At 59.5% G+C, this 12,482-nt stretch overlaps 1 protein-coding gene across 2 annotated transcripts in view; it reads left to right on the top strand.

Moving 5' to 3' along the window:
- The window catches only part of SMG6 (SMG6 nonsense mediated mRNA decay factor), a 115,627-nt gene that overhangs the window by 94,079 nt on the left and 9,066 nt on the right, over window positions 1-12,482 (top strand). Inside the window, exons 14-15 of one of the 2 annotated variants that reach the window (XM_055717110.1) lie at window positions 2,567-2,743; window positions 5,833-5,979. In XM_055717110.1, coding sequence (XP_055573085.1) covers window positions 2,567-2,743; window positions 5,833-5,979 — 324 coding nt within the window. Of the gene's footprint in view, window positions 1-2,566; window positions 2,744-5,829; window positions 5,980-12,482 lie in introns of both variants that reach the window. The other variant, XM_055717100.1, reaches the window with a different exon arrangement.

Below are 12,482 nucleotides of genomic sequence, written 5' to 3'. Positions count from 1 at the left end.
GCATTATGTCATGGGTCTTCAGTTGGGCTTTTTTCTCCCCAGCAGATGAGCTGAATTTAACCATCGGGCTGTGCTGGCTTGGCAGTAAATCTGGTGTTTCCTACTTGTTTCTTCTTCAGGAGAGGAAGGATCAAACCCATCTACCCTTGTCCCCAGCCCCAACCATGGGTGAAGGGAGCTCTTCTGCAATATTCCTGATCATTCCCAATCCAGGAGGCTCTGACAGGGAGATTTAAGCTTTTGCTGTGCAGAGATGGCTGCACTGCAGCTGTGTCAGCGCTCAGCCCTTCATGTATACATGAAAACCTCATGGGTTCTAAGCTAGATGCAATGGCTTTTATTTCTAGAGATGTCTTGAGAAAACCCTTAGGAGTGGTGTCAGGATGGGGTGCCCATCTCTGCCCCACCTGCATCCCCTTCCCCGATGCTCCTGCTGCCCGCCACGTCCTGGCATCCCACGGCATGTGGCTGGCAGCAGGGTTCAGCCCCTGGTGCTGTCACAGGCACATCCCCGCAAGCTGTGCTGGCAGTGGCAGGGGCTTCACTCACCCAGCAGCCCTGGCACAAGGGAACTGCAGATACCAGGACTGGAAAATCCCTGGGTTTGAGTCACCCCGGGTGAGTCAGGCCAGGTCTCCGCAGCGTTAGCCCGTCGAGCTGGGGATGAAGCAGGCGGTGAGGTGAGGTTTCCACCACTTCCCCCGGGGCCGCTGCAGCCCAGAGCTCTCAGGAGAGATGTTTCCCATGACAGTCATTCCTGCTTTGCTCTTGTTCTGTTTCCTTCTGACTTTCCCCTGTGCAGAATCATTCCTAAAGGAGAGCCAGGAGGATGGAAATGTTCCTGTGGTGACACTTGCCGGGATTGCTCCTGGCTGGATGTCCCAAGCAGCAAAGGGCTGTCCCGGGAAGGAGGGTCCTCAGCAGCCCAGCCTGCTGAGCCTGTGTCACCTTGTTCATTGCTCACGTCTGTCCCGTAGGACATGTTTTTAGGAGCAGAATTAGTGGTTACGGGTCCCTTGCTCCCTGAAATACTACATTCTTGCAATCACCCTGCTCGCACCACCTCTCCGCAGTGGCGACTGCCTCCCGCCGGGAGGAAGGGGCTTCTCCTCCCCCTCCGCCTGTCAGTGCAGGTACGGGGGGGGGGCACAGCATCCCGGGGGGCAGCTTCAAACGAAGGTGGCCCCGGCTGCTGGTGCATGAGGGTGCCTCGCTCAGGCAGTAGCCGGGGTGGGAGGTTGGAGGTCAGAGGAGGGTCAGGTTTTTGACACGCACTGCAGCGACACGGTGGTTAAAATTAGCCCGCAGAGAGGAAACTGGCAGCGTTGTGGAAGAGCAGAAGTTTCCTCTCACGGCAGCCTGGTGCAGTGGGGCCACATGCCGCTGCCAACCCTCCTCTGGCTGCGGCACAGCCCCATCCAGGTCACGCACCGCCACCGGCATGGCAGGGTGACGAGCCTAAGCCGGGGTTGGAGCATGTGACATCGGTACCACACAGCGTGAGCGGGCAGGGGGAGAGCAGGCAGCAGCCCCGGCTGCGAGGCACCTGGTTGAGTCACCTGTGTGGGGTCTGGCCCTCTCCTCGGCTTTGGGATCCCGGTCCTGGCAGCCTGTGGGGACCCTCTGGGGATGGGGATCTCTGAGGCTGCTTTGCTGTGTATGAGCTGAGCAAAACTGGGAGGGGGTTGGGGGAGCAGCAGGAACTTGGGCATCGACATGGACTTTGTCTCCACAGTGTGCAGCACTTTTAGCCCCTGTTTGCTGACTTTCTCCCTATAAATCCGCGGCTCCCCAGGGGTGACACCAGTCAGCAGGAAGCACTAGGGGAGAGCTCTGCAGGTGCAGAGCCCTGCTGCAAGGGGACGAGGTCACTTGTGGCAGAGGTGCCGGCAGAGGCTGTGCCGTGGAGGCACTGGGCTCCCGGGCTCTGGAAACTCCATTTGAAAGCCTCATAAATTGGATAATTACCCAAGCTATTGCGTTTCCTTCTGGCCAGATCTGTCCCAGCCTCCCTGACGGGGCTCCCCAGTTGGTCCGTGAGATGGGCCCACGGGATGGGGTTGGGCTGGAGATGGGGAGGGGCTCAGCTTTTCTCAAATACCCCCACCCGCCCGCTCTCGCACCTGCATCCCTCCCCAGCTTTTGCTGGGGGGGAATCTGGCGATGGAGCCAAAACGAAACAGTAAGAATAGGCCACATCATTCATCTCATGCTTCAGCAGGATTTTCCCCCATTCGGTGGGGCTGGCTGCCCTCCAGCAGCCCCACGGCCCTGGAGTGCACAGATGAGGCAGGACAGGACACAGATTAGCGCTAGGCGTCCTGACTTCATCTGCCTCCTTTTCCTTGGGGACGGTGAGCTACGAGGCATGGGCAAACGCCTTCCATCCCTGTTTAGAAGAAGAGGGGCACCCTGCACATCCCGGTGGTGCTGTGCAGTGTTGCCTGCATCCCACTGGACCTTCTATCCCCAAATGCTTCCCCCTGGCCATTGCCCATCTGCCTCCCCTTTGCACTGACTTTGTTTTCCTTTCCCTCTCCCCAACCCCCTCGTCCTCACCCTGTAGGTTATTGCAGCTGACTGCAAGAGGGTCACAGTTCTGAAGTATTTCCTGGAAGCCCTTTGTGGACAAGAAGAGCCTTTGCTGGCATTCAAGGGTGGAAAATATGTGTCAGTGGCACCCGTCCCAGACGCCATGGGAAAGGAAATGGGAAGCCAAGAGGGAAAACAACTGGAAGATCAGGTACCGTGCGGGAAGAGCGCGCCTCGGTGAAGGAAGAATCACCCCTGTGGGGCCCAGCCTCTGCCTGCCCTGCAGCTCCTGCTATTTATAGCCAGCGTAGCTGCGTGTGCATTTTATGGGGGGAGGCGGGGGGGTGGCAAATGGTGCACAGCCCTTGTCTCCCGAGTGTACTTCGCTCATGCCCTTTCCTGCCAGTCCAACCCGCGTGCCTCTATCTTGCGCGCTGCTATGAGTTCCAGATGCTGCTTTTTCATACCCGAAGCGGGGGGAGCTTTAATAACGTGCAGCGCCGCAGCCCCGGGAGAGGAGGTGGGCGAGGGGGTGTCAGGGTTCAGCTTCAGGATCAAGTTTATAGCCGTGGAGCTCGTTGCGGCGGAGGCCTGAGCTCCAGCCTCCAGCACACGTACAGGAAGAGCTGACATTGGCGCCCCGTCCCTCCCCTGCCTCTCACATCCTGATGTGATTAAGGAATTCAACTCTTGTTTTTCTGCCCTTGCTTGTTCCTGTAGGCCTTGCTTCACTCCAGGCTCCGTGTGTGTGTTTAAGGGCCCTGCCAGCCGCTCTGCAGGTTGACTCTTTTCTTCTGTTTAATCTTGCAGTTGGAAAGGCCAGGGAAACAGGAGAGAGGGGTAGAGGTGTTGGAGCAGGGAGCTGGGTGGCCCAGCACTGCCCAGGCTCGCTCCGGGTCCCCTCCCTGCGCCAGGGCCAGGCGCTGCAGAGCACCGTGCAGGGGATAGCACCTTGCCTGTGGCCCCCTGCGCCCCAGGGAGCTGACAGCCAGGGGAGCCCAGAGCAAGAATGTGCTCAGCACCCTCCTTGTCCCAGCAGCCATCTCTGGCCGAGCAGGGGACAGATTTTAGATGATTTTTTTGCACTGGGGCTCAGAACAAAACCCCAGGCAGCAAGAGATGTGTCTGTAAGGTGGGAGACCTGGACACTTTTCTTCTGGAGAAGACGCAGGAGGCTTTTCAAGCTAATACCGCCAAAAGCGTGTGATATGGGGGCATCTTCAGGTTCTATCCAGTATAAAGATGGGGAGAGTCCTGTTCTGCAGAGCACTGCCTTTGTTGAGTCAGTCCCTCCGATTTTTGCTATGAACAAACATGATAATGGAGGGTAGCTCCTTCTTGCCCTTCCCCATAGTCTGCTTGGCTGTGGGAACCTCTGCGTGATCTCATTGCACAACCCGGGAGCTTCCTCCTTGGTCTGTGATCGCAGGGAAGCTTCCAGCTGACCAGCATGACCACCATCAGCCTGGGCAAGCAGATCCCGACCCACCGCAGCAGATCAGCATCTGACACACACTTTTCCCTGAAGCCCTTGCGCGACGCTGTCCCTTTGGCAGCATCTTCCCATCCCCTGTGGTCCAGGCTGTCCCGGCAAAGGGAAGTAAGCCCAAGGGCTCCGTCTTCCTCCTTCCCATGGCTAAAAGTCACAAGGAGAGAAGAGGACGTGGTTCTGTGGCCAGGCGGGTGTGCCGGCTGGGTGAATTGATTGAGAATGTGACTGTGCAGTGCTGGAATTGTTTTAAATTAAGACTGTGAGCTCCTGCCCGAGTCCCTCCTGCTGACACGTGTTGTGGCAGCCTGCACAGGGCAGTGAGCATAGCAGTGCTCATATCCCTCTGGGGAATCCTTTTGTGCGGGATCCATCCCCTGCAGCACTCTGAGAGCTCAGAGCAGGTTTTTCTGCTTGGTTGCCACCTGGGAACATTTCCCAGCCCCATCACAACCCTTGGCTTTTGCACAGAGAAGGGGAGATGGGTAATGGCAGGGCTGGGGAAAGCCTGTGGTCACTCCACTGGGGAGCAAGAGGGGCTGGGCAAGGCAAGGGGGGTGTCAGCAGCAGTGGCGGAGCTGAGCCCCCGGGCAGCACGGCTGTGCCGGCAGCTGCTGGTGGGCACTTGCTGAGGAACAGGGACTTGTGGTCCCTCCTTTGGGCAGGGAGCCACTGGGGAGAGCAGCGAAGCTGGGGTGGAACTGGGTTGTGGCTGATGCTCAGTTGCATACCGGCCATCACCTCCTGCCCTCTCCTGTGTCCCAGGGGTTTGGGTGCATAGGGAAAGGGCAGCGCAGCCTTCGCCTGGGGTGGGAACAGCGTGGCTCATTCTGGCCTCTCCAGTTCAAGGGTCTGCAGATCTTCTGGGGGAGAGACCCAGGGAAGGGTCTCTAGGAGAGGGTGAAGATGCAACATGGTCCAAAAGCGCCTATGCAAGCAGGAGGTTGGAGAACCAGGGACACTTCAGTTCAGCAAAGACAAGGTTCCTGCCAGCAGGAGCATGGCAAAGGCAGACTAGAAGTAGGATGTGAATGTTAACAGAGGAAGTAATTAACCATTGAAATGACTGACCTCAAGAAGCAGTGGATTCTCCATCATGTGGAGCTTTAAAGTCAAGATTGAGTGTCTCCTCCTAAAACATCTGTTCCAGCCCACCTGGAAGTTTTGGGGTGGGTGCAGGAATATCTCTGGCCTATTCAGAGATCAAAACGGAGAAGGGGAACAGGCTCTTTGGTCTCCTGGGTTCATGGATCCAGGTTTCTTGACCAGAAGATCAGCTCGTGTGCCTAGCCTCAGCTGAGGCAGCAGGGTTAGAGCAGCGTTGTACAGCCCCAGTGCAGGCAGGTGGGGAGAAGCAGCATTTGCTCCAAGGATTGTGCAGCCTAAACAGCCAAGCAAAGCTGAGAGACAGGAAAATGCCAATAGTTTTACAGAACTGAAGCCTATAAAATATCAGTGACTCACCCAAGGCTGTGGGAAGAGTTTCCCAAGGTGAGGAAGAGGGTTTGATTTTAGAAGAGAGCTTTATGCAGGGCTGCCCCTGCCCTGCCTGGTCGCTGCCTTCCCTGCACCGTTACCTCCTGTCTCACCTTGTCATTTCCTGGATGTTTACTATTTATTTATTTTGTTTGCTTCTTTTGGATGTTTAGAAGTAGTCAGTTGCCCATCAGCAAGTGGTGGTAGACCATGGCTGGCAGGGGTTTGTCTGCTGGAAGGGGGGAGGGCAGAACAAGCATGGTCCCTGTCACCAGCATCCCTTACAATGCTTCTCTCCTGGTTTTTTTTGTCTTTCTGCATTTTCTCGGAAGAAGGAAGACGATGTGAGGATTGAAGCATATGAAGATGATTCTGAGGCTGAAGGCAGTGGAGGAGAGATGGACATCAAGGAGCTGAGAGCCAAGAAGCAAGCCCTGGCCAGGAAAGTAGCTGAGCAGCAGCGTCGTCAAGACAAGATTCAGGTAGGACGCTCTGTGCGACTGCAGTGCCCAAGTTGGCTGAGGAGCTGCTTTGCTTTGGTACATGGGCTGATCCTGCCTCATGGTGCCAGTGGTGCGCAGCTGCTTCCCTGCCATGCTTCAGGACCAGTGGCCTCTTGGGATGTGCCGGAGCACCCTGTGCTTCCTGGGTGTAGGTGCCCTGTGCTGCCTCCATGAAACCCAGCAGCAAGCTTAGCTTTGGCCCTTTGGAAAGGCCAAATCGGTATTGCTGTCCCACCCAGGGTAAGATCTGCCCTCCCAGGCCCTGAGATTAATGTTTCAGGGGCTCCTGGGACCCTCGTGAAGCCAGACACAGCTTCTCCGCGGAGCTGCCAGCACACCCAGGAGTCCTGGCAGGGGAGTGCTTCAGCTGATGGCTGTAGTGTGACGTGTGCCAGGCAGCGAGCTGTCTCCCACCCAGGGCAGAGGCTCCGTGGCAGTGAGGTTCGGCGAGAAATCGCCTTTCCTGCACAGCGGGGCACAGGCAGACGGGGGAGAGGGTGGGACATGAACAGCAGAGTTCAAGCAGGAGCCAGCGGCAGGAAAAATAGTCTGCAAACGGCTGCTGCAGCCAGAGTGCCACTTGCAAAGCATTGCCATCATTATGGGGACAAACAGACGGGATACAGGTGATCCTGGCATGGCCTTGGCCTGATCTGAGCATGTTCCCCAGTGGGAGCAGATGAACTAAGCTGGTTGGACTGGGAGCAGACGCCTGGCGATGCACACTGTTGCTTTAAGAGCAATCTTACATGCATGGCTGTTGGCTGCCTTGTTGCTCGCAACCCCTCTTCCTCCAGCCTCTCAGCCCAGATGAGGATTTCTCAGCAGAGGAAAAATTCTCCCTGGCTCCCCTCCCCCTCACCTCCGCCCTCTCTAATGCCCAGGGCCCTTCACTTCCATAATTCTTCATTTTCCAGCCTTGAACGTAAGCCAGACACATCTGTCTGGCCATATGCGTGAACTCTGCAGTGTGTGCCGAGGTGGTTGTAAAACAGGGCTGCTGAAGGCCCTACTGGGAGAGCGTGCACATGTGTACCCTCCGGCTACTGGCGCCGGGCCCAGAACCACTGCGCTTCGCTTTTCCAAACCCACCCCAACCTTTCAGATTTTTGCCTTTTTTCTTTTTCATTTGAATTCGGAGCAATTCATATCAAGGCGAAGGTAGAAGTTGTGCCGGGAGGGAGGGGCCGCCCCCGCAAGCGAGTCCATTATTGTTGGCAGGTACCTGGGTCGCATTAATACGAGGAGGAAGAAAGCAGCAGCGAACGAGTGAGAGATTGGAGAGATGGGCTGTAAATTAAAGCGGCCTGAAGCCTTCCAGCCTCCCAGGGTTGTTAAGCGGGAGGTGTAAGTAAATTCCCCACTTCCCACTGCCTTGTACAGACACAGCAAACAGGAACTGCACATGTTCAGGGAGGGCAGCGCGCAGCAGATCCCGGCCCCGGCGACTAGCCCAGCTGCAGCAGGGCCCCCCGGGATGGCCGCTGCCCATTCTGCGGGGAGAGTGGGGGCTGCCTGATGCTGTCAGGGGCTTTCTCCCCCTGGTGTGCTCCTCCCTTCCTCCCCAGCCGTGCTGGGGCTGATGCTCGCAGGCAGAGAGAGGTCAGAACGAGGGTGTGGGCAGCTTCAGGGGCTGCACAGCTGAGAGCTGAGGTGCAGTTGGAGTCTGAAGGCGCAGGGTGGAGGAGAAGTCCTTGGGGCTTCGGTAAAGTCATCCAGTCCATAGCTAGCTGGGAACAGCCCGGAGCAGAACACGTGTGCTTGCCCCGGTCCTCTCCCTGCCCTGGTAGTGACCACGCAGCCGGAGCTGGAGAGGCGGAGGAGCTCAGGTGGAAAGTGCTGCCTGGGGAGGCCAGGTCAGAGCCAGCTCAGCATCCACCGCCTCCGCTTTCCCACTCTTGGCCTGTGATCCTTAACCTTCCTGATCATCCCATAAGATTTTGTGTTTCCTGGGACCTGGGAACCTTCTGCATTCCCTGTTACATCCTGTTTCTCTCGTTCGCCGCTCACCTAGGGAGTTCACGCATCAGCTGCTCTCTGAGTCCCCCTTTCACTGTCCTGGGGACAAGCCACAGCTCCACATATTCATCCGAGTCCAGCAGACGCGACTCCTGTCTCAGCACAGCTGAGAGCCTCAGCTCTCTGTGCACGGCCATGTGCACGGGGTGGGGACTCGGGTCCAGAGAGCCCAGGTGCTGTGGCTGCCTACTGTAGAATCTGGGCTGGTGTGTGCAGGGACACAGTGTGGGGCAAAGCCCTCATCTCTTGGCCATCCATTTTCTTTTTGCACCCAAGGGGAGTGTTGTGTCACAGCCTCACCTGCAACTTACAGCGTGGCGGGCGCTTCTTGCAGCTAAATGCACTGCCTTCTCCCCGGCAGGTTTTCTTGCCCTATCCTTGCCTTTGGCATCCTCCCCATCCATCTCTCACAGCCCAGCTCTGCTGCTAATGGAGATCATCCACCCAGCACTTGTCCCAGGTTCACTGCTGCTGCTTACCTGCCTGGCATCGCCTGGCTGCGGGTCCCCGCTGCAGCTCCCGTGCCGGGGTCACATTTACACCTCCGGGAGGAGGTTTGGGCTTTACTGTGCTCCTTCAGACCCTGCCCTGGCCGGGGGTGTGCGGGACTGTGGCTCCAGCTGCTGGGGGAGCCCAGGTCCAGGCAGGGTAAATGGCAAACAGGGGTGGCCCTTGGCCAGCACCAGCTGTAGAGGGAAGAGGAGCGCTCAGCTCCATTCACGAGCTTGGACCCCAAAACTTTCACTCTGGGGAGGGGGTAAGAGATAGGCCAGAGCAGGGATAGGTCATAGTCTCATCTCCCTGGGCAGCCCTGGTTGCTTGGAGGCAGCCCTTTGCTGCCTGGCCCTGGCTTACGAGTTGGCTGCTGCTCCCTGGCTCCACTGCCAGCCTGCCGCTGCCCTCACCACTTGCCCAGATGGGGACAGAACCGCCTGCCAGCCCCATGTCGCAGCCTGGTGACAGCAGCGATGCATTGGGGCGAGGTGAAAGACCAGGCACGTACCTGGGTGCTGTCCAGGTATTTGGAGAGATGAGAGGCCAGGCAGGCAGGTGGACAAGGGGAGGCATCAGTGGCACTGCCGGGGCCGGCAGCGTTCTTGGGCAAAGCTGTCCCCTGCCGGCCCCGGGTCCTGCCGCCTGCTCCCAGCCACCCCCGCTGCTTGGCCAGGCCCTTGGTCCATGCTGTTCGGCGTCCCCTGTCCTTTGTGCCGCTGCTGTGCGCTGGGAGCGGTCGGGTTTCCTGACCGGTTGAAAACATCCCACCTGAAACATAACAGGCTCTTCCTCTGGATGCTGCTATTGTTTTGCTCAGCATTACAGAAGCAGCTTAACCGGGGCGGCCAATTATGACATGTCTTCCCAAAATAGCCGCTCTCCTGTCCCTTCTGAGCCCACGGAACGGCCGCCCCCTTAAGATGCAGCCGCTCCTTTGTGGCGGTAGTGTGAGTAAGTGGCTAAATATAGCCGTATCCCATTCACGCTCTCCTCGGCGCGCAGGAACAATGCCGCGGGTGCACACGCGCCGACACGCACCTGCCTGGGAGCGGGTGCCTGCTGGCTGCGGAAGATGCACACCCACCCACGGCGGCTCCGCCACGGCGGCGGCCCCGCTTTGCTACCAGGCACGGGGCACGTTTACTCCTGAGGAAGACGAGCCTTGGGAGGAGGAAGCCCTCGAGCAGGAGACTACAGAGGCATTGTTCTCAGCCCTGGAAAATCCGCCTCCGATTCCCGCGGAGCACGCGGGGCTGGAAGGGGCAGCGGCGCCGGGTGTCCCCGCGGTTGGAGAGCGGGTCAGGGCAGCAGAAGTGGTGGCAGGATGGTGACGGCCCATCCGTCCTGGCAGAGAGGTGTGACCCCATGTGACCCATCCCGAAAGCAGTGGGGCACTCACCTCTGCTGAGCTTCGGCTCCAGGCCTCTCTGCTAGCCCAGCACCAGGGGCAGAGGAGCCCTGGGGTCCGTGTGCGGAGCCCCAGGGGTCCATGCGGAGCGTCCTCCTGTCCTGTGCTTGTGGTGGGACCCTCAGGTGTCCCCCCTGGCACTCCGCAGAAGGTACCACCGGCTGGGCTGGCTCTGGGGGCACTGGTCCCCTGTGCCCACTGGAAGCCCTCAGCCGGACATCGGCTTCCGAGGAATCCCCCAGGTGATCCCAGCTGATGGATGAGCTGGGAATTGGGGACCGTGTGTGCAGGAGTGTCTGCTCTCAGTGCTGCCACCAGCTGGGGCAGCCGGGGGAGCCACCTCCGGCTCCGGCCCAGCTCCAGGAAGCCCCAGCTCCTGGGAGAAGCCCCAGCTCCAGGGAGAGGCCCCAGCTCCAGGGAGAGGCCCCAGCTCCTGGGAGAAGCCCCAGCTCCAGGGAGAAGCCCCAGCTCCAGGGAGAAGCCCCAGCTCCTGGGACAAGCCCCAGCTCCAGGGAGAAGCCCCAGCTCCTGGGACAAGCCCCAGCTCCTGGGACAAGCCCCAGCTCCAGGGAGAAGCCCCAGCTCCTGGGAGAAGCCCCAGCTCCAGGGAGAAGCCCCAGCTCCAGGGAGAAGCTGCAGCTCCTGGGAGATGCCCCAGCTCCAGGGAGAAGCCCCCCTGGCCAGAGCAGCAGGACAGACAGAGGGCTGCAGGTGGAAGCAGCTCTGATGGCTGCAGTGTGCGGGTGCAGGAGGCAGGAGAGGGGAGGCTGCCTGGCCCTGGGGGGAGCAGGGACCCCCCCGGCCTCAGAGGTCCCCTGCCACCTCCAGCAGTGCCACCAAGCCATGCAGTGTGTTTAACCCCAATAAGACAAGGCTAAAATGTGGCCATCCTAAAGCACCTGGGCCATTGAGGCTGTACCTCTGCAGTTTGAACCGCGCCGCTCTCCCCAGGGTCTTCTTCAGACTCCAGGGCACGTGGGCCACCGTCTCCCGGTCCTCACATTGGGGAAACTGAGGCACAGCGGGACCAGCAGCTCGTTCCTGGCCGTGGTGGTGGCACAGAAGCCAGGCCCCAGATGTGGGCATCCCAATCCGCATCCCCCACGCTCTCGGTCCTCCCCACAGGACCGTGCCCCACGCACCGGCAGAAGGGTTAACACCGCACTCGCCTCCCGGTTCCCCGCACATGGGCTCCCTTTCATCTCTGGCGAGGGGCCAGCCAGCCTCCGCATGAATCACAGGCCACTCCTCTCTCCCCCAAAACCCCTTGGCCGGAGGCTTCTGCAGCCTTTTACTCACACAAACAAAAATAAATCTCGCTGCCGGCCTCTGAACTCTGCAAAGGCGAGTTTCCCTCTGGCTCCCCGAGCGGCCCGGAGCTGTGCGCGGGGACTTGGCACGCTCCCCGCCGACCTCGCTCTTTCACTCCCGGCGCATCCTGTGTCCTTCTCTCACCGGGCGGCCCGGCGAGCGGAATGGGACGTGACGGCCGGCACAGGCGTTGCTCACCGCTGCCAGGAATTGGCTGGGTACAGGCTGCAAAAGCTGCTGGGGCAAATGCCACACACGAGGGTACTGCCCCCTGCCGCCGTCACCCCCGTGCCCCTGGCTGGAGGGGTAGGTGAGCCTCATGCTCACGCCGTGCTCCTGAGATTGCTCTCGCCGGCCAGGGCGAGCCCCAGGGTCAGGGAGCCGTACTGGGGTGCAGGCAGGGGTCTGTCGTCGCCCATCAGAGGCCACATGGTTTCTTCATCCCCTTCCTGCTGGTTCAGGTCCATCAGCCTCTTTGGCCGCTGTTCAGAGGACATGGTGCTTTGCTCTGGGTCTCTGCCTTGGTCAGCCGGGCCCTCCTCTGTCTCTCCATGGCAGGTGGAGCTAAGCAGGGGCTGAGCTTGTCATCCTCCCAGGGACAAGTGTCTCCTCCTGCACCCCAAAACCCTGGGGAGGGACCCCACCTGCTGCTCTCCTTACAGCAAGCAGGCAGCGGCAGCACCATGCTGGAGGTGACTTCAGCTTGTCCCCAGCTGCAGCTCTTCTCGTGCCACCGGGAAGTGCCAGCACCTCCCTGGGTGAAGGCAGGGCGCAGGCAGGCATGTGGCGTGTGGCTGCCCATGGCAACATCTGTATGGGGACATTGGTGCCATCGCAGCTGCCCCTGTGCGATGTGGGTGGCGTATCCCCACGCAGCAGGCAGAACCTGGCACGCTCCCCGCTCTGCCCATTGCCCCTCGGAGTCGATGGGAGCTGTGGCCCCAGGCCCTGCGCTGCCAGAAGGAGGGTGGGAGACACGTGGTGAGGTTATGGTTGCTGCCTGGCCTGGAGATACTTGTGGGAGGTGGCAGCATCAAGCCGCCTTGATTTAAAGCCAGATGACAACACTTGGAAATGGATTAAAAACCACTTCTTTCCATGGCCACTGCTGGCCCGTGCAGCTTGTCGTTCCAGGGCGCCTCCGAGGCTTTGGCATGACTGCGGGAGGGTTCAGATCCTCACCCTGGGCAAGGGGAGTTCACTGTAATGTTGGGCAGAACAGGATCCAGAGTTGCTTCACGTCCCCAGG

The sequence above is a fragment of the Falco cherrug genome, chromosome 1, assembly GCF_023634085.1.
Source record: "Falco cherrug isolate bFalChe1 chromosome 1, bFalChe1.pri, whole genome shotgun sequence".
NCBI lineage: Eukaryota > Metazoa > Chordata > Aves > Falconiformes > Falconidae > Falco > Falco cherrug.
This window is presented reverse-complemented; position numbering and strand designations above follow the sequence as displayed.